Source organism: Pteropus vampyrus, unplaced genomic scaffold (genome assembly GCF_000151845.1).
Source record: "Pteropus vampyrus isolate Shadow unplaced genomic scaffold, Pvam_2.0 Scaffold147, whole genome shotgun sequence".
NCBI lineage: Eukaryota > Metazoa > Chordata > Mammalia > Chiroptera > Pteropodidae > Pteropus > Pteropus vampyrus.
The window spans coordinates 3,192,317-3,213,725 of NW_011888928.1; the positions used below are offsets into that span (position 1 = coordinate 3,192,317).

The 21,409-nt window shown below is 50.0% G+C and overlaps 1 protein-coding gene across 7 annotated transcripts; it reads right to left on the reverse strand.

The window, feature by feature from the left end:
- Positions 1 to 66: 66 nt before the first annotated feature.
- SGK2 (SGK2, serine/threonine kinase 2) lies at positions 67 to 20,348 on the reverse strand. 7 transcript variants are annotated; one of them, XR_002782530.1, is made up of 15 exons: positions 19,351 to 20,346; positions 14,956 to 15,194; positions 13,754 to 13,819; positions 13,109 to 13,158; positions 12,536 to 12,593; positions 12,265 to 12,348; positions 11,263 to 11,394; positions 10,212 to 10,324; positions 9,876 to 9,912; positions 8,784 to 8,870; positions 7,475 to 7,570; positions 6,391 to 6,550; positions 5,286 to 5,375; positions 2,360 to 2,551; positions 67 to 424 (listed from the first exon to the last, which is right to left on the reverse strand). XR_002782530.1 is itself a non-coding variant. In XM_023536101.1 (15 exons), exons 3-14 carry the CDS (start codon positions 13,793 to 13,795, stop codon positions 2,387 to 2,389), a joined length of 1,092 nt encoding a protein of 363 aa, XP_023391869.1. In that variant the 5' UTR covers positions 13,796 to 13,819; positions 14,956 to 15,194; positions 19,351 to 20,337; the 3' UTR covers positions 67 to 424; positions 2,354 to 2,386. The 7 variants fall into 7 exon arrangements, 6 of the variants coding, with proteins under 6 accessions (XP_023391869.1, XP_023391868.1, XP_023391873.1 ...); XM_023536101.1 differs by having other exon boundaries at positions 2,354 to 2,551; positions 6,395 to 6,550; positions 10,212 to 10,306; positions 19,351 to 20,337; XM_023536100.1 differs by having other exon boundaries at positions 2,354 to 2,551; positions 6,395 to 6,550; positions 19,351 to 20,334.
- Between the last annotated feature and the right edge of the window lie 1,061 nt (positions 20,349 to 21,409).

A 21,409-nucleotide genomic window follows, 5' to 3' on the forward strand; every position in this document is an offset into this window, starting at 1 on the left:
AAGCGTTGCCTCATCTAAAAAAAAAAAGAAAAAACAATGTGCTCAGTAAACATAGGTGTAGCATGATCAGTTCAATACCATAGTTTTCTTTATTTTCTATCTGGTGAAGATTTTGTGATCTTTTAGTCTTAGAACAGATAAAACCATTATGCATTTCACAATCCATAGCAGGTTGTGTACTTTTGACAATACTATCACGTTTCTGATAATTACAGTCTCTTTTAGCTTTGGGAAATTGGAGCATTTTAGTCTCCCATGTTCCACATTTGTCATTTAACAGACACTGTTAAGACAGAGATCAAATCAGAGTGTTGAGGGGTAACAAACAGTAGCTCTTCCTGATTTCTAGTAAGTCAGTGTTCATCAGTGTGTTTTCCATGATCTTCAGCTTCATCCCCTACGGTTCCTGCGGCAGAAGGCCGCCCTGGAAAAATGGAAGAGATACAGTGGGACTGAGTTACGAGGAAAGGCAATAAAGTCACAAGCACACACTGATGTTAAGAAACATCACAAACTAACAAAAAAAAGCTAACAAGACCACCTAGAAGTAGGTGATAAACTACTGGTTTATGAGAAGGAAACCACCTTCCACTGAAATAAAGCAGCATGAGCCATCCAATAAGTACAGGGTGTCCTGAATTCATGAGGCGTTACATACACATGTTCTGTCCAGAATTACTTTGAGAAATGGCTAATCTTGAACCTATGGAGCTCCAAAGATGGCTGGAAAGCTCTGGTTACGAAGCCTGCATGAGCCTCCAGCCCTGTCCAAGGCCTTAGCTTCCCATGGAGCCCAAAACCTGCCAAATATACAGGGGCAGGTAAGGTGGAGCACAGCATGAACTTGGCAGCCAGGCTCAGACATGAACTTGGCAGTTGAAAGTCTCCTCAACACCTCATTTCCCACCACCTAGCTCAGTCTGGCCAATTCCTGACTTGGCTCTCACTAGAGATTTTGACAGCCATTCCGATGAGAACAAACACTACACTTTATCTAAGCCAAAATGCCAAGAAGTGATCGACAGCCATTCTGTTGGATCTAACAGCCAGAGTGAAAGGCAGCCAAGCACAAAAATTACATGTGAGAGCCCTGGAGTCAGCTTATAGGGCTCTAAATCTCAGCTCTGGCCCTTAGCTATGTGACCTTCAGGCAAGGAACAACTCTGATCCTGTTTCTTCACTGGTTAAAAGAGGATAGTAGTAGTTTCTACCTCAGGGCCCTTTGGATAAAACTGATAATAGACTTGAAAGAATCTAGCGCAAACTGGTCCAGCATAAGCTGATGTTCCGAAGCTGACTTTGGCCAATTAAGCCAAAAAGGAGGGTTTTAAAAGGATCAGAAGCTGTCAAAACCACTGGAAAGCTAGAGGGCAAAGCTCAAGGCTTCCCAGTAATAGTGACTCTGCAGCACTGATCTGGTAAAGAAACTGCTGTTGCTGCTGTTGCCACGGAGTCCCATTTGCTACAGTTTGCATTGTTGCCACTTCTATAGCAGAAATGGTTTGTGTGGGTGCTGTCACCACAGCTACCACATGAAAGAGAGCTCCCAGGTTCTTGAGTCTGAATCTGTCACAGGTGCATCCCTAGGCCACATGCCTGGCCCGAGCTGCAGGGAAGACTGGGAAAGTCAGCGTCTACAATTGCAGCTACTGTAAGTTGTAGTTTTTGCCCCTCATCCAGGCTCATAAACCTGGAGGTTCCCTGAACATAGAAGGGGTTCAGATGCCAGGCAGACAAACCTAATAACGAATGTCTAATACCACCCACGACAAAGAAAGATACCATCAAACATAGAAAAATAAGAGGACGTTGGGTCATACATATAAGCTTGTCACATCTCTTGTCATTTTAACACTTCGAGATCAAAATCCAAATACCAAGAGGACCCCTGGTTGCCTACCTAACGTTTTCCGTTTCTCTCTTAGTGTCAGAACACCTGTGTGACTAGGCGTAGCAATGTGCCAGCTGATAAGTCACGTACCCGGCCTCCATTACAGGGAGGGGTGTGCGGCTAATGAGCAGAAGTCATGAGGTGGGGCTTGTGGGAAACTTGTAAAAGTGTCCTTTAGCTCCTACCTCCTTTCCTCTTTTTTTTTTTTTTTTCCTGCTCAGAACACAAAAGTAGTGGCTAGAGCTCCAGTAACCACCTTATGATAATGTAGCAACTAATATTGAAGCCATTTGCCAAGGATGACAGAGCAGAATTTACAGAAAGCCTCTGCGAATCTGCTGACCTGTCAGACCAGCCTTGGATCACCTAACACCATTCTTTATGGGCTGGGAAAAAAATAATCTTATTTAAGCCATTGTTACTTCGAGTCTCTGTTCCTAGCAGCTGAAAGTAATTCCTTACAGATACCAGCTTTCCGTGGGTTCACAGGCGCTTCTAGCAATCTAAGACAGCATCATCCTCCGGCACATAGGAAAATCCCAGGAATGCACTTGAGGCCCCAGAGCTGCTGGCCACAGTATCAGGAGTGCAACCAATGGACTTTGACACGGATTCCCGGGTGAACTCTGGGTCAAAGTGTTTCAAGTCGGCAGGTCCTGCCTGTGAATATAAGCCAATGATGAAAAGGGAAGCCTGGGACCAGAGCTGCCAAAAGAACCCCCAAGCCCTGAGGGAAATGTTGGGTCTCCCCTCTGAGTCACTTACCTATTATTTTATTCCGCGAGATCCAATAACCACATATCAATTCCTCTAACTCCTTGGCACCCTGCTCCACACCAACCTTCAGACAAGTCTAGTCAACATACTTACCGAATGCCTACCAGGCACTATTCATGGCACTGAGAATACAGAAGAACAAAATAGAGTAGGCCCTTGCTTTCATGGAGCTTATATTATGCAGGGAGTAGGATGGATAATAAGCATGTATACAAATAGACAAATAGAGAATTCGGGGTGTTGATAGGTCTTATGAAAAAGAAAATAGGGTAACATGGTAGAGAGTGACTGGGCTGCTTTAGTTATTTTGGAGGAAGATCTGTGTGGGAGATTATAAAAATGGTAACAAATTCTCCATTCCCATCCAGAGGTGGAGTCTATGTTTCCATTCCTTTAATACGAGTTAGCCGTGTGACTCGCTTAAGCCAATGGGACATTACCAAATGCGATGCAATCAGAGGCTTGAAAAAATGCACATGGGGAGTTGTTCTCTCTTCCTGCACTTGGAACCCTCAGGCCACCACGTGAACCAGCCCAGGCCAGCCTGCTGGAGTACAAGGGGCGGCTTCACAAAGGAGAACCCAGTTGTCCTAGCTGCCTGCCAACTGGCTGGCATATGAGTGAGGCAATTCTAGATCATAACTGCCCACTGCCCTGCTAGCTAACCACTGAAATGAGAGAGCCCAGGAGAGCTCAGGCCAAAAAAAAAAAAACGCCAAACTGACCCACAGAATCAGAATGAAATAAGCCGCCTAGTTTGAGGGTGGTTTGTCATGCAGCAAGAGCTAACTGATAAAACCTCTCCATGGAGGAGGCACGATCTGTGAAAAAGGGGCCGCCTGGGTTTTATGAAGTAAGCAAGTGAGCAAATGGAAGGGTCTGCAGATCTGAGTTAGTATGCAAGCCTTTAGGTTGTGGGACCGAATAGACCATGGCTTGCAGCTTCTTAAAAAGACCTCAGGGCTCAGAGTTCCAAGACCAGAATGTGAATCCTGGCCCTGGCCCTGTTACCTGTGTGGCTCTAGACAAGGCAGGTAACTTTCTTTTCCTTCCTTCCTTCCTTCCTTCCATCCTCCCTCCCTCTTTCTCTCTCTCTCTCTCTCTCTATCTCTCTCTCTTTCTCCTTTTAAAAATGAAGATTTTGATGCTATTCAAACTTACTCAAGGTCTCACATGTGGCAGGTGGCAGAACCAGGAATCCACCCCTAGTTCGTCTCATTCTGGGGTCCGTGCATTGTATTCCGTTACCTCCCTGTCTAGTATTTTTGTTTATTATTCTCTCTCCAGGGTATATGTTCATATGATCCAAAAGGTCTCTTATAAAATCCTCAGATAAAGAAAATTTTCAGGTGCCTGGACTGAGTGTATTCTATCTGACAACTGATGTCAAGAATCTGGTGCGCAAAGACATGTTCATGAACAAGTAATTCACCAAAGGAAAGATGGAAATAGCAAGATGTAGTGTTGAAGTGTGCAGACTGCTTGGATGGAGCGAACCTGACTCTGCTCGACACATTCCAGGTGGCCAAGAGAACCTCCAATATCCACCTCGAATGGGATTCCTTTCATTCATACTATCACTGCTAATTAACATTTAAAAACTAACCACCTTCACTATAAATTAAAGAAATATAAATTAAAATAATATGAGAGGCCATTTTTTTACTTAACAAATTTGCAAAGCAAAAAACAGCACCAGACGTGCCACAGAGAGGAAGATGAGAATTCTCCAGAATATGCTACTGGTTGGAAGTAGATTGTATTCCCTAACGCACAGTGAAGGCCATATAAATCAGGTATGAACCAAGATCTTAAAAACGTTCACATTTTTTGACCTGCTAATTCCCCATATGGAATCCATCTCAAGGAAAAAAGTCTGAACTCTGGGCAAAGACGATAGATGCGTGAAGGAGTTCATCCGTACATTATGATAAAGAAAAAAATGATAATAACCTAAAGTTCACCATGAGCATAGTCGAATAAATTATGTCACCAGCATAGAGTTGAAATAGTCAAATGATACTTATAAAGTTTTATGGAGCTTTGGGAAATAATGGTAAAGTTTTTAGCAAAAAAAAAAAAAAAAGGAGGGGGAGGAGTATCTGTCCATATAAAGTATCACCTGTATAAAAACCACATTGAAAAAAGACTGGAAGGAAACATGGCAGCTATGGTTTCTCTTGGGTAGTGAAATAATAAGTCTTTTCTCCCTTCTGCTTTACACTTCTGTTTCACACACTTTCTACAATGAATACGTCATTTTTATTATCAGGAAAAAAGCTAACCATAAGGAAAAAAAAAACACCTTTATAGCGCTTGGCTCTGTCTGGGTATGCTATGTAACACAGAGTACTTTAAAAACTGTAAAGGGCTATACAATAAGGGTTATTGGTGCTAAAACAAAGGAGCAGAAGCGTGGCTCATCACAGAACTGAACTGGCAGTCAGGACGTCTGGGTTCTAGACCCAATTCTGCCTCTAACTTACTGCGTGGCCTTGGACAAATCGTGGAGCCTCTTGGACCCCTGGTTTTCCCATCTATAGAGAGTTGGCCCAGATACCCTCCAAATTCCCACCAGACCTAGGAACCCAGAATCCAAAATGTGGTGACCTCTTACCACATTTGGGTTGAAGGGTGGAGTCAGCCTCTTGTGGTACAAGTCATCCCAGTTTATGGGGCTGAAGAATACATGGTTCTTTATCTCGAGCTACAGGAAGAAAGTGCTGATCACAAGCAGCCCTCCCCATAGGCACTGCCACCCCACCCCCACATGGCCTGGACCTGCAACTCTACTGGCAAGTGGCTGTCAAGCCCTGAAACCTTTACTGGGTAAGTAACTTGCACTTCCAGCTGGTTTCCTAGGACAAAAGAGTATTCTGCAGCCAGGCCTCTCCCCTTCGCCATCATCCACAACCCAAATCCTTCTCCCCGATAGCATTTGTTTATTCTACAACTATTTTCTAAGCATTTACTCTGTGTCAGCACCATAGTAGGCTTTGGAGGTATGTCACCGAACAAGAAAGAAGAACCTGCCCTCGTGGTCCTGGAAGGACCTTGGGGACCCTGCCCCACTCTGCCTCTCGACTCTTCCAGAATGCAAACCAGAGAAACAGACCAAATGAACTCATTAAGGAAGGTTTGGGAAGTAAAGCTCCAAGAAGAGCTGCAGGTTCCCAGAGACTCAGAATTTAGAACTTAGCCCTGGGCACGTTTCACTACTTCTTCAAATCAATCTTGGCTCCAACTTCCTCCTGTCCAAGCAGGACCTTCTCCTTATATGTTTCTCAAAGAATGAGTTTCCGGCTCCCTATATCAGAACACCACCTCCTGGGGCTTGTTAAAAAGCCAGATGCAGAATATCTCCAGAATATCCGAGAAACTGATGACACTGGTTGCTTCTAAATTAAGGAACTGAGTGGCTAGAGGGACTTCTTCTGAATATCACTTGGATTTTGATCTGTGTGAATGTATATCTTATTTTTAAAATCATACTTATTTTTTAGGATGCAGATTTCACCTGGAAGGAGGGGACCAGTCTTCAGTGAAAGCCCTGTTCATTAAGCTGGCCAGGGATGGGTAGGCAAGTGCTGTGAATTGCCTAATGAACAAATTAGCCGTGCTTGGTTTTACAAGACAGCTGGATATGTGACACTGTGCTTCTGAGCTGCCTCTGCAGGAACCTGAGAGCTTCCCAAAAGGCCAGTGCTCCACTGCCAGGTCACCTACAAAGTCTTCTTTGGAGCCCAGTCGCTGCCTCTGGTCCTTGTGGAGAAGGGCTTGCAGGAGGTCACAGGCGGCCACCGTCCGACCCCCGGGGATCTGCAGCGGCTGGTGCAGAATGTTCTCATACATCTGGGATATGTCTTGGCTGTAGAAGGGCGGCTGGTGAGAGAGGGAGAGAGCTGGGGGATCATCCAAGCTCAAGTGGGCACAGGTCTCAGGAAGATTTGGATGGAGCAAAGCTGGGTAGCTGGAAGGATTCAGCCAGACCCGTGTTTTGTGCAATGGCTCACATGGCAGTTTGGAGAGAGACAGAAACCTCTGGGCTCCCAGCACAGTGGGGGGCTGCTGGGAAGGCCGAGGAGTCTCCCTATTGGTGAGGCTTGTGGACCTGCCAGGAACGTCTCCTATCCCACCTCTCAATCCGGCATGTGCACCACAGTCAGCACTTTCCCCATCATCATTTCATCCCAGCCTTACAACCATGCCTTGAGAGAGTACTTTTTCCAATAAGAAGAAAAGGCTCAGAGAGATTAAGCCTGTCACAAAACTTGGAAGAGAATCAGGCCCCAAACCGTATGCAGAGTCCATCTTTCCTGATGTTCTTCCTTCTGCAGACTCCACAGAGCCCGTTCCTTCATATCCACTAAGCTCTCCTGGTGAAGCCACCCCAGAGTGAAGCCTGGCCTGGGGCGAGTCTACACATGACTCCATCTAAGCAGGTGGACTAGGATTGGGTCCAGGGCCCAATCATTCCACAACCGACCAGCACTGTGCCCTTTCTGGACCTGTCTTCCTTTCAGTAAAATAAAAGCAAATCCATTTCCTGCAGTTAGTCTCCCGAGGCTCCTCTGAGGCACCAAAGGAGTAACATAGGAGATGGTGTATTATAAAGTGCTGAACTGACATTATTGGAAAAAAATGTGTAATCTTTGTATTCACTCTGGCATTATCTTTTTTAGCCTAGAGTGGAGAGGTGGCTCGTTCAGTTCCTTGAGGAGCCTGGGCAGGCAACACAAGGGAGAGACCCACTCCCATCTCTCCCCAGAGCCAGATGTCCGTTGCAGACAGCTATACTCCACTCACCAGGCCATGCAGCATCTCGTAGAGAACAGCCCCCAAACACCACCAGTCCACTGCCCGATCATAAGGCTCTTTACGAAGCATTTCTGGAGCCAAGTACTGTTGAGAGAAAACACATATATCTGAAAGACTCTCAGCCTCAGTTTCCCCATTTGTGAACAAGGCACTTGGAGGAAAAGATTATGGAAGAGATGACATGTTGGGGCCACATGTCTCCTACATGAGCCAAGGTGCCGTATCCCCTGTTCCCTGTCCCTGGAAATGTCCAAGGAAGGGATGGCTGGGCTATCAGGCATTGGGAAGCCAGCTCTGCCTAGCGGACACCCTGCCTCACACAAACACAGACAATGGCTCCTGCTCAGAGATGTCATCTGTCCATCGGCTACCCTAAAACCAAATTGAGGAGGCTCAGCTGAGATCTGAAACCCAGATTTTCAAGCGTAGGGAGAAAAACAGAGCAGCTAAAATCCTGCCCCATGCCAGATCAGGAGGGGCTTTCCAGTCCTGCAGCCTCAGCCCCCGTCCCCCCCCCGCCCCGGACGTGTCCAAGCATCTGAGAACCTCTTCGAATCCAAGATCCAAGGGTCAACACCGGTGAGAGTTCAAGGAAAAGTTTGAACCCAAGGCTGCAGGGAGGCCTTGGCAGGACAGACGTGTATGAGTTACTTCTGAGACCCACGAATTTTAACTCTCCGAGCTCTTGGTGGCTGGAGGAGGTCAGAAGACCAGTGTTTCACACTTAACTGTCAGACCAGGCCCTCCTGTTGCACTTGAATTTCACTCTGTAGGGCACTGCTGTCCAATAAAGCAGCCACTGGCCACATGTGGCCACTAAACACTTGAAATGTGGCTGATCTGAGCTGAGACAGATCGTAAGTGTAAAATACACACTGATTTCAAAGACTTAGAAAAAAAATCTCAACAATTTTATGTTGATTATATATTGAAACGGCAATATTTTCTATATATTAGGTTAATTAACATATATCATTAAAATTAATTTCCCCTGTTTCTGTTTACTTTTTAAATGTGGTTTCTGGAAATTTTTCAATGACACACATGGTTGGCATTAATGTTTCTGTTTCTATTAGACATCACTGTGGCAAAGTCACCAACAGCTGGCCAGGTCCCAGCAGCCCCTAGAGCTGGTGCCCCCATTATACAGAGAAGCAAACCAAGGCCGCATGCACAGGCAGCTCAGGGAAGTGCTTGGTGGAAGGGGGGAGCCCCTCAGATGTAACCTGTTGGCTCTAATCAGGAGCTGCGGCCTCACCCCCTAATGGCCGGCCCTCTCCTAGGAGGTCTAGCTCACCTCGGGAGTGCCACAGAATGTGGATGTGGTGTCCTCTGGCTCCACACCTTCCTTGCAGAGGCCAAAATCCGTCAATACCACATGTCCCTGTGGAGGAGGGAAGGCAGAGGCAAGAGGGTGGCCTGAGATAAAGGTATGGACAGCCCTAACTCCAAAGCCCAGATACCACGTCCCAAGGCAGCTGGTTATGGGGTCTGATGCCCCTGGCACAGGCTGGAGGTTTCACTCAGAGACTGGATGCTGGGGGCAACACAGGGGCAAGGTGGAAAGATGGCATCCAGTGTCTGCCCAGCTCACCACTGACTAGGGCCCATGCCCTATAACAGCAGCAGCTCCAGAATGTCCCTGCTGGAGGGGCCAGTGGCAGCAGCCCCCTTAACAAAAGGCTTGGGACCCAGAAAGCAGCCACACCTTGTGGCAGCTGGGCAGGAAGATGGCTGGTGGAGGTTGTAGAGTGAGTGGAACTGCAGAGCTCTGCCCAGATCCCCTCCTTAGGAGCTGTCATGCCCATCCTGCCACTAGGACACTGCCCTCACCCAAAGTTACGCCCCACCCAAGGGGCAATGACTGATTGGTGCAGGGACTCAAATGCCCAGCCTCTTTGCTTCAATGTGGAACAGAGCTATCCCAGCTCAGGCCCTCTGGACCCCTGTAAGATCAGCTGATGTCTCTTGCAACCACAGTGCAGGTGAGTGTCCTTCTCTGCCCAATCCTGCCTCCTCACCCCCTTAAAGGTAGATCTCCTGAGAGCGTTCCCCAGTAACCTTCTGCTCCCGGTGCTTCATCTCAGCGTCTATTTCCAGCAAACCCAGTCTAAGACTTGGGGAGACGACAAAATCCATGAGCCTCCACCTGGCTCCACCCCTGCCTCCCCCAGAGGCATGTACACACTCATGCACATGCATGTACACATGCACATGGTCTCATGTGCACAGGATGAACACATGTATGCATGTACATATGTATGAGCACATATGCACACACTTATTTGAATGCATCCCTATCCATATGTATGTCTGCACAATGCATGCATACCCATACACACATACTTGTGGGTACACAGCACACATGTGCAACTACACACACACACACCTGGCAGTCCAAGAGAATATTCTCTGGTTTCAGGTCCCTGCAGAAAACAAGAGAAGGGTGCACTCTGATGGCTCGGCCACTCAGCGAGGAGAGCTGGAGACCTGGGGTCCTGGAGGGAGGACTATTCATGCAGGCTCACAGATGTCAAGGGAGAGCCCAGGGACGACAGGCACTTGATCCTGGAAAAAAAGAGGCTCCCACCCTACTCCGCTGGTGGGCCCTTCTCAGAAAAAGGACCAAGTTCATGGGGATTTCATCACGATTTAGGGACCCACGCACCCCCTGACTATTGGGGCAGGAAGCTGGGCCTGGCTCCGAGCCACAGGCAGGCCTCACCTGTAGATGATGTGGAGGGAGTGCAGGTAGCCGATGGCGCTGGCCACCTCGGCAGCGTAGAACCGGGCCCGGGGCTCCAGGAACCGGCGCTCCCGCTGCAGGTGGAAGAAGAGCTGGAGGGGGGTAGGCGCGTAAGAGGGTTTCCTGGGGGAACTCCAGCTCCCAGGGCGCAGGGTGGGGGGCAGCTGGCCAAGTCTCCCCCTCTCCGAGCTGCAAGGTACTCAGGTGACAAAGGGCATGCCGGCCCCCTCCCCGCAGCGCAGTCATGGGCATCCAAAGGGTCAGCGGGAGAGGTTAAGCAGCATGGATTGAGCACCTGTGTTCCAGGCTCTAAACCAGAATCTTTCACATATCGTATCTCGTTTGATCCTCATGACTACCTTCAAGGTATCAAATATGATGCCAGTGTCACCTAAGAGGAAACTGGGAGGGGCCAGAGCCATCAGGTGACTTGCCAAGGTCACAGAGCATGCAACTGGCAGAACTGGGATTTGAAACTGGGTGGTTCAAAGATGTATTTTTCTTCCAACCCAGGTGATGATAAGATTCTTATGGCTGAGTCAAACTGAGCTCAGGTCAGATCTGCCCATGAGACAATTGCTTTGGTGTTTTTTGCTGATATGCAAAAATCTTCACCTCTGCGAAGGGACTTAAGGATGCAGGACAAAAATTCTCCCCTCGGCATCAAGCCAAAAGGTATAAGGTCACAGAGATTAAATCTAGAGTCACTGAGGGGGCCCCACTAAGTTTTGCCACTTGCCCAGAGACACAGAGTGATGTCCTGGAGGGAACTGGGCTTATCTAGTTGTGCTCCTGAGTCACCAGGTAGCTTCAGGTCTCTATTTACCACTGTGATCGCTTCCAGCCAGGGTACCAGCTAGGTGGCCTTGAGCAAGTGAGTTAGCTCCTGAGGCTCAGTTTCTTCCACTACAAAAAGGGTCTGTTGTAAGGACGAGGTGCAGTCAGTCCAGACCCAGTATACAGCGGGCATGTGGGATGGGCAGCTCCTAGCTAAGAGCCGGCCTGGGGGGCTCCGTGCAGGCCCACTCACCTCTCCCCCATTAACATAGTCCAGCACGAAGTAGAGCTTCTCGGGCGTCTGGAAGGAGTAGCGCAGGCCCACGAGGAAGGGGTGCCGCACGTTCTTCAGAAGCACATTGCGCTCTGCCATTATGTGGCTCTGCTGTGGAGTCACACAGACAGGGGCGCGTGTCACAGCCCACGGGGCCTCGCTGCGGGGGCTGACCTGCCCGAGACCTTCTCGTGCCCCTCCTCAAACACCCACTGTGGCTCCTTATTGCCCTCAGAGCCAGGCCCGGCTCCTTGCCTAGTATTCAGGGTTATGCGTGGTTAGCCTCATCCCCCACCAGTCCACATAGGTGCAGCTCCAGCCCCTGGATCGGAAACCCCTGTACCTCATACCCCCAGTGATAAGCAGAGTAGATACGAGTACTGCATAAATGAGTCCACAGTCACGCCTTTGTTCATGCCGTTTCTCCTGCCCGGTCACCCCCTTTTTAGATTACTGGAATTCTACCTTCAAGGCTAGCTGCAAGGACACTTCCCTCAGGAAGACCTGCCTACCCACCCCGACGATGTCCTTATTAACAGAATTCCCTTGCCTGAGTCCTCTGACCTGATATTCAATCCTCTCTCCGGGCCTGCTCTGGCCTCCTAATGGGACTGGAGTTCAAGAGGCTCAAATCAGCTGAGGCATCTATAACTCCAGAATGGCCGCAGCTTGAAGGGTCTTTGGAGAGTATAAAATGTGACCCCACCCTGCGCAGATGGGGAGGCTGGCATCTAGGCAAGGCAGAGGACTTGTCCACCATGGGGCCCTGAATTTCCCAGGGGAAGGCAGAGGGCTGGGGCTGGGTCCTTCTGAAGGCCCTGTGGGTGAGGTTGGCCTGCCTTCCTCAGAAGATCGGCATCCCGGGCACCACCTAAACACCTGCTGTGACCCGCTCTGCATCCAGCCCATGGACTCAATAGTTGGGCTCATCTTGAGAAGCCACCCTAGGCTGGGAGTCAAGGAGTGGGGGAGCTCTGCTACCTCTTTCTCCTTCAAGATGGATTTTTTCTGCAGCACTTTCACTGCGTAGAACGTCCCATCGGACTTGCGCTTGGCCAGCAGCACCTGAGGGGAAGCACAAATGCAAGGCCCCACAGGTGACGACTCCCCTGATGGCCCCCAGCTCTCCTCTGCATCCACGATTCTGCAGGTCGAGTGCTCCCTCTTTGCACATGCAAGCGACAAGCAGGGGATGGAGGAGGCTGGAAAAGGGAAGACCGGGTCTCCCAACCTCACTGTGTCTGTCACTCACCTTCCCATAGTTCCCTTTGCCAATGACTTTGAGGAAGTCGAAGTCTGTGGGCCGGGCACTGGGGGAAGAGGGAGGAACAAGGTCAGCATTTGCAGTCTTGGGAAACCTGGTCCCGAGATCAAATCCAGGATTCCTTTTCATTTTGAAGGTGGGGAATACAGAAAGCTTTCCAAAAATCAATCTCCTCACCGTTGAGGAATGCCATGTTCTCCCAGCCAAGAGGGGGCTTGTAAGATTGGCCCCTGGCCCTGGAGAGCTCACAATTGAGTAAACAACAGGCAAGGTGGGGAGAAAACCAGACAGGACTACACAGAAGGCAAAGGATCTGGCTGCAAAGCCTGAGAAGGGCCTGAAGGGTACGGAGCTGTGGACAATGAAGACTTTTGGGGCATTCCAGGCACTGGCCTTGGCATGGGCGAAGGCTGGGGACTGAGCAAGAAATAAAGTTGGGGGATGGTCCTGGGCCCAGATGGCAGGGGGTCTTGAAGCTAGACCCGAGAACTTGGATTTTATTCTCAAGGCCAAGTATGAGGAGAGCCAAGGAAGAAAATTGCTTGAGAGACCAGAACTCACTTTGGATTGGCTGAAGGCCCCAAGTTGATGTTCCCATTGGCTCTTGAGAGCTAAAGATATTTACAGAAAGAGGTGATTAAGATCAGCAGGTCCTTACTCCTTGGCCCCACCCCTTTCCTCTGGCCCAGGCCTTGATCTCTTCTCTAACACCTGTCTCTTTCTTTCTTTCTTTCTTTCTTGCTTGCTTGCTTGCTTGCTTCCTTCCTTCCTTCCTTCCTTGCTTCCTTCCTTCCTTCCTTCCTTCCTTCCTTCCTTCCTCCCTCCCCTCTACCCACCACATACTCACCATCTCATCTGCTCCTCACAACAGCCTTGGGAGGCTGCAGGCTGTGATGTCAATCATGAGGGTGAGGAAACCGAGACCCAGAGAAGAGCCGTCCGAGGACTTACAGACAACTCCACGGGAATGAGAGCTCAGGTATTCTCGGGACCAAGCCCATGATTTGCCTCGGCCCTGACCCCCATTTACTTTCTGAAGCCTTTGCCCAAGACTAATTTACCCTGCCAACGGCCTACTTCTGCGAGCTCACAGTGACCCATGTCTGGGTTGGCCCACCAGGCTGGTGCGTGCTTCTTTAGATTTCCTTGGCGTGGGAGGAAGTGAGCACCCTCTGGAAGTGGGTGGGGGAACCAGGACCCACTCACCTGTGGACTGGGGGTCCTGGCCAGGCTATGGCTGGAGTCCATTCTGTAACAGTGATCGGATGGGCACTGGGGAGCACAAGGAGGAACAGGCATGAGAGAGCTGGTTGGGGAGGCTTCACCGTCTAGGGCTTCATTCACTACTGCCCTTGCCACCCTCCCCCAATGCCATCCATGCACCGGCCACACCCTGAGCTTTTCCTACCCCAGAGGCCAGCAACCCCTGCATGATGATGCCCCCTGGACCCAGCCTCTCTAATCAAACATCTCAGGAGGGAAGGAGGGAGGATGGCAGGGGTGGCCCCTCCTGGGCTGTCTTTTCAAAGGCAAGATCCTTGTGAGCCAGGGCAGCTCCAGAAGTCCAAGATGGCTAGGGCTGGAAGCATAAAGTCTGAACCCTTCCCCCCATTTCAAAGGTAGGGAGCCTGAGGCCTGGAAAGGGACTTGCCTAGGATCACACAGTTTATGAGAGGCAGGCTGGGCTCCCCAGACTCCCACACACGCATGGAAGTTGCACCCCTGTGGACAGCCCCAGGCTGACCTCTGCGTTATTATCTCCCAGCCACAAGGACTTCCACCTAATGCCCCCAAAAGGGCACCTGCTCTGGGGGACCTTGAACAAGAGCCACAGAGAGACCTAAGTGTCTGTTGAGATCAAACAGACCAGCCGGTCTATGCGGCCAGGAGCGCAGTGTCTTTCCTGCCCCCACTCTGCAGTGGGGAGGAGGCTGGCATCTCTAGGCCCCGGGCCCAGGGTCCCACAACCCCACCCCTGCTTGGAACGTCAATGCTAATAGCTGAGATCTCACCTGACAGCCCAGTTGCTTTTGGGGACTGCTGCGTACAGGGCATCCCAAGACGACAGCCTTGGCCTTCCATGGGGCCTGGACTATAGCCTGGCCTCTCAGGGTAGAGACTGCCTATCTTTACAAAGGGGCACCTGGAGGTACCACCCCATGGCCTTCTTGAGAGCCGAGAAAATAACCACAGGGGAAGGGAGGGAGTTCCCCAGCCCAGGCTGCTTGGAGAGTCCCAGCCCTGGGGAGCCCTGAGAGAAAGTGAGCCGCAGAACTGCACAATAGGGAGTGCAGCCTGGGGCCCTTAGCCTGTGCTCCTGCAGACAGCCCGTAACACTGCCTGCCACACCCTCCTGTGCTGACCCTGACAGCCCCTCTGCCAGGCCCTGGCCTCCCAGCCCCACATACCTGCAACGGCCTGAGGAGAGGCTGCTGAGAGAACCAGCAGTTGGAGCCCGAGGAAGGGCAGTGGACAAGAGAGCCTCTCTCTGTTCTCCCAACAAGGGACCAAGTGTCTGTGCCTGGCGCAGGCCTGGACCCAGCTCGAAACTCCCAGCAGCAGCGAGGGGGCTGTTGATGTCATGCAGGAGCCAGTAGAGCTTAAGACAGGACCGGAGACCTCTGTTCCCTCGGGGACATCGCCTCCCCTGGGGAGTAGGCAACAGCTGCAGGGGAGCCCTGGAGACCCTCAGGGCTTGTTAGAATGTGTGTGAGTGTGTGGGCCAGGGTGTGTGTGTGGTGTGCGCATGCAGGTGTCTCATGTGTAGGTGTGCTTCAGAGTGTCTGTCTGTTGTGTCAGTGTGTCCCTATATGTCAAGGTATTTGTGTCGGCGTATGAGTCTCTGTAGATGACTGCATGTGCTCTGTTGTTAGCGTGTGTCATGGCGACACATTTGTATAATTTTGTCAGTATATCAGCACATCCGTGACTGTGTATTCTCAAAGTGTGTGTGTGTGTGTGTGTGTGTGTGTGTGTGTGCACGCGCGCGCCCGTGCGCAGGCTTCAGGGAGTCTCTGCGTAGTGTGTCAACATGTCGGTATCTTTTTATATATATGTTAATGTGCTCACATGTGTATGAGTGTGAGTCTGCATGTGGGTTGTCTACATGTGTGTCTGCACATGAGTATGAGTGTCTATTGATGTGTGTGGTAGAGTGTAACCACGTGTGTGTATGTAGGTCATTGTGTCTATATTCTTATTGGCGTATAACTTTGCGTGTGTGTGTGTGTGTGTGTGTGTGTGTGTGTGTGAGCGCACGCGCGCGCAGAGGCTCTGTCTGTAAGAAGACGACATGCTCCCAGGGCCTACCCAGGCCCAGTGTAGACCATCTGGGGCTGAAGGTGAGGTTCCGGAACATCAATCATGGCAGCAGAGAGCCTTAAGTCTCCCAAGAACCTGCAGATGTTTCGGGAGAATCTGGAGCCCAGCGTCTGGCTCACTCCACCTGTCCTTGGCCTTTTGGGCCTTTCCCTGCTGGCCCCAGGGCAGGGCTGGTTGGCCCACAGCTCTCAAGCTGTGTGAGAGGCAGAAAACATGGTCCCAGCCAGCACCTTGGCTTTGGGGTTCTTGTTGCCTGGTGAGATAACTAGGTACTCACAGGGTCCTTCCTCTCCCCTGGAGCTCATGAGGGGTGTTTTGGGGGAATGAAAGAGTTGACAGGGCCTGACACAGCCCCCTTCCTTTCTGGAACTTTCTGTGTGGCTGCCACATGCCACATCCAGACCTCTGCAATTCACCACAGTGGAGGAATCCACGGGGCCGGGGCCGAGAAGGTCGGTCAGGGAGGGACCTGCGCCCAGTGATCTCAGGGGTTTTCAGGGGCTTGTCGGGGTATCAGCCAAGAAAAACCCAAATGAACAATAACAGAGCCTTCCATCTTCCAACAAAATAGAAACATTGAACCAATACGCAGGGGGGCAGGATGTCATGTTGACAAAACACATGCCCAGGAAAAGGACATTTCTTTCCAATGACAAGCCCCTGGTGGCGCCTTCATTTAGCAGCACTGCTTCAAAAAGGAAAACGGGGTGCTCGGGAATACTGCTGCGGCCGTAGCTCCCTCTCCTGACCTTACACCCCGCTCCAGCTGCTCTCCAGTTCTCTGTTCCCTTCTTCAGTTAAACTCCTTGAAAGAGTTGTCTGGACTCCATCCCCATGACTTTTCCTTTGCTCTGCTGAACCCCTTATGAAGAGGCGTTTGTCCCAATGTACCCCCAAAACAGTGGGCCAGTGACCTCCAAGTGCCAGAGCCAGTGATGACTCCTTCACCCTCCTTTCACTCAGCCTCTCGGAAGGATCTGACACACCTGCTTCCCCCACTTGTGTCGGGAGCTCCTGGTTTTACTCCCACCTCACTGACTGCTCTCCCTCTCCCTCCTGCTGGGTTCTCCTCTCCTTTTGCCCTTGAACACTGGCCTGTCCCGGCGCTCATCCTCGGACCTCTCTCTACTCTTGTTCCCTAGTTGGTCTCAACCAGTTTAATGGCCTTAAGCACCAACTGTACTCAATAATTCCCAAATGGATCTATTTCTGATTCTCTCCTGAATTTTGGATTTACATATCTAACTGCTTCCTTGACACTTCGCTAGTTAGATATCCAGAGGCACCTCACTCTTAATGTGTCTAAGACAAAAGTCTTGACTCGCGTTCCTTCCACTCTGCCTAGCCTGTTCCTCCTTCGGCCTTCTGTCTCAGCAATGGCATGACCACCTACTCAAAAGCTCAGGCTAGTGACTTGGAATTCATTCTAGGAAACTGGCACCCTCACCCCACCTGCACTCCACCATGAAATCCCATTAGACTCTACCTTCCAGATACAACCAGAAACCACTGCTGCAGCCACCCTGCCTGAGCCACCAGCATCATGTACATGGATCACTGCAATAGCTTCTCTACTGATTCTCTATCTGTCTTTACTCATCACAATCTTTTTCCATCGAAAGCCAGGATGAGTCTTAAAATATAAATCAGAGCATGGATTTTGTCGCTCAGAACTCTAGTGACTTCCCATCACATGCAGGATCGAAGTCCAAAGTCTTTACTATGGGCTATGGGATTCCACCTGAGCTGGCGCTTGTCTGCACCTCCACCTTGTCTCTAATTGCTCTCCCTCTCATGACCCTCCAGCCTCTCTGGCTTTCTTGCTGTCCCTCAAACATACAGGGTGTCCTCTGGCCTCCTGCCCCTTGCACTTACTTTTCCCTCTGCGTAGAATACTCTTTCCCCCAGACATCTGCATAGCTGGCTTCCGCTAACAAACCTCTTGGATGTGACCTCTCAGACAGGCCTTTTCTGATGACCGGTGACTGATTGTCCTGGTTTGTCTTGGACTTTGTCCCGATTTGTCTGGGACTTAGAGGCTTCCAAGATGGGAGACTTTCAGTGAGAAAACCAGTATAGTCCTGGGCGAACCAGGACGATTTGTCACCCTACAAAATCAATCCTGCTCATTCCTCATCCACTTTTTCTGCTTTATATTTTGTTTCATAACCCTAATCACTCGCTGACACCTTCTCGGGCAACTCTGTTTATTTTCTGTTCCAAATGAGAACAGCCCCATGAAGGCACAGACTTCTCTTGTTCACTGTTGAATGCCCAGCATCTAGAACTGGGCCTGGAATATAGTTGGTGCTCAGTACATATCTAATGAATCGAGAAACGAATTTTTGAGATAAATTATAGGTCATATATAAAATGAAAATTACCCAACAACAGACAGAAACAATAAATGGCACATATATAGAGGAACATATGTGTGCTACAGTGTCAATTAAAAAAAGTAGGTTTCAAAATGGTAGGTGTACCAGGGATACCATCTTCGTAAAGAAAAAAAAAAGACGTGCATGCATATGTTCATTTGTGTACAGCCACAGAAAAAAGGCTGGAGGGCTGACCCAAAGTGACATTGGATTAGGTTATTTTAATCTTTGTACCATTGTGTAAAGTTTTTTGAGGTGTTGCCGTTCACATAATACTTAGGTATTAAGTCCTGGTGGGAACTTTGACACGCCCATTGCCCACCATCACCCTCCCCCAGCACCTAGCCTGTGATCCCCACACCTGACCAGCTCTCTGCTCCTAAAGCTTCTTGCTCTCTTCTCTGTGCCTGCTTCTCTTCTCGAATTTGTCTTCACTCTACTATAATGGAATCATTTACACGCCTGCCTGCCCAGTGCATGCCAATGACATTCCAATGACAGTGTATACTAAGTGACAGCTTGATCTGATTTTGTTCCCACGACGCCATGGGTTAGGAACGATCATCATCCTTGTTTGAAGGAGGAGGACACCGAACTTGGAGAGGCGAAGTGACTTGATCAAGCCACATAGCTAGTAAATGACATAACTGTGATTTAAGCCCAAGTAATCTGACTCCAAAGCCCATGCATGGCCTGACTCTCTGGCACTCTCTTGCTTTCAACCAAAGCCGGCCACCCAAGGAAAAGAGGAGTCGAGAAAAGAAAGGCATGAAGTTAGTGGGAAGGAAGTGAGGATATAAACTGGTTAGTTAGGAAGGAAGAAAATTAGGCAGGTGAGAAGGCAGAGAGTTGAAAGGGAAGAAAGGAAAGGAGGGGGAGAGAGGGGAGAAGAAGTTAGGAAGAAAGGAAATTAGGAAAGAAGCAAGGAAGGAAGAGAGAGAGAGAAGAGCTAGAAAGAAAAAAGGGAACAAGGAAGGAGGGTTTTAGGAAGGAAAGGAAGTAAATGGGTAGGTAGGAAGGAAGTTAGCTGAAGTAGCTAGTCAGTCAATTTGGTAGACCAACAGGCTGGCAGTCAGGTGTCCCTCTCACAGCTGAGTCTCTCACCTGAAAACTCTGGGTCCCAGCTCAGGTCCTGGGGAACAGCCCCAAGCACGGCTCTGCCCTCCTGTCTCTCGGCATGGTCCCCCCAATCCTGAACAGCCGGAACAAACTTTCCAGTCAAGAGCGACCTGTCACCCACTTGCTCAGGCTCCCAAACCAGCTCAAGTTCAACTTCCCAGCCCTGCCAGCTGGGAGCTGGCTGCAGGGCCTTCCAGTTACTAATTAACCACTGGACCTGAATCACGATGCTGGCTGCACCCACTGGCTCCTTGATGGGGCCTGCCCTGTGGTCCCTTTGAACTTTTAAAAGCTACTGCACAACTTAAGTCGTATGACCTTGGGCAAGTGACTTCAGCTCCCTGAGCCTCACGTGAATTGGTAGTGCACGTCCTGCCTCACAGGGCGGGGTTCTGAAGTCCCTTTCAACATCATCACATTTCTATTCTCTGAAATCTCACCCTCACCCTCCCGGGTCCAGCTCAGATGCTGACTTTCCTACCTGGCTTTCCCTGATCCCATTGGCTGAATCACTTCCCTTCTATCTTAGAGCCTGGAGAACAGACCATCCGAAGGGCTTGTCTCACACGTCTCCCCTCTGCCTCATCCCTGATAGGACCACCAGGCCTTTCACGGACACCTCCAGGGAGGGGCAGCTCATGCCTTCCTGCGCCAGCCTCATGCACTCTCTTGTGTTGAGCCAAAGCAGGCCACCCAGAGCTCTCCTGGAACTGCCCGGCACCCTCCTGGGAAGAGAACCACGGCTGAGCTGAGACCCATGAGACCCATGCCCCACCCTGCCCTCGGAGACCTGAGGCTCAGGAACCAGGGCATAGCTCTCCCCAGCTTGATGGAAGAAGACTTGCTCTGGTTGATCTAAAGCTGCCCAGACTAAGGGTTCTAACTCAGGGCGAGGCCAGGGCCTGGACTGCTGGACAGCTGAGGAAAGCCACCCCACCCCACAGTGACCTCTCCTTCATAGTTGACTCAGAGTCTGACGCCAAGCTGCTTCCTCCATTGCCGCTTCATTAAAATGTAAACGATTAACCGATTTACAAATTCCAATCATTCTAGTGCTTTAAAAACTGGCTGCTCTACTGTGCCCTGGAGGAGCCCTGCACGCCCCACTCCCGCCCTCCACCAATACAGCAATCCGCATGGGACTGCCCTGCCACCCCTACCCTGCCCCAAGAGGGATGGCGGCTGGCCAAAGGGCAGCAAGCAAATCAGGTTAGAACCCTGGGTCCTGCCCCTTTCCAAAGCTGTCACTGTCTCCGCCCCACCAAGCTCCTCCTGTCCTGTTCTCTCAAAACTGGTTTAAAAAAACAAAACGAAACAAAAAAAACAACCCACATAATGGTATTGCATAAATTGTATTAAAGAATAACAGGGTATGGAAGAGCAGAACATGAAATAAAAAGTGGAAGCTTCTCCTCCAACTCATCTTCAGTTTCATTTCCAGAGGCAACTGCTGTTAACTAGATGGTGACTGTCCTTCCAGACTTTGTGCATGTCCTAATCTACATATTTCATACACCTTTTCCCCCCCAGACAATAGGCCATACACTACATACTGTTCAGCCGCTCACGTTTCTCTCACGGACATCTTTCCATGTCAACACATAGAGACTTAACCTTTTTTTTAAAACACATCTGCATCGCATTGTACAATGTGGGATTAATTTCCCTGTTCCTTATTCACTGTGTCTTTGTTGGTCAACATTTAGGCTGCTATCATTTCAAAAGCAATCCAAAAAAGCCGCAAAAAAAAACCTTGGGGTAAACCCCTGAGGCCTGGTCCTAGTGTTTCTCTCCCATAAATTGCAGGTAGGAGTGCTGGGTTAATGGTGACCTCTCTACCAAATTACTATAAAAAGTTACACCAATTGACTCGGCCATCAGCAGTGCTTACACTTTCCCTACTGCCCTTCCCCTCAATGACACAGAAATGCATCTCTTCCCCACCTTCCCCTTCTTTCTTTCCCCTCCCACCCTCCCTGTTTTCTCCTTCTTTCTCTGCTGGCCAATTCTGTTGAGTGTGAAGGTCAAAGATGTGTCCTTGAGG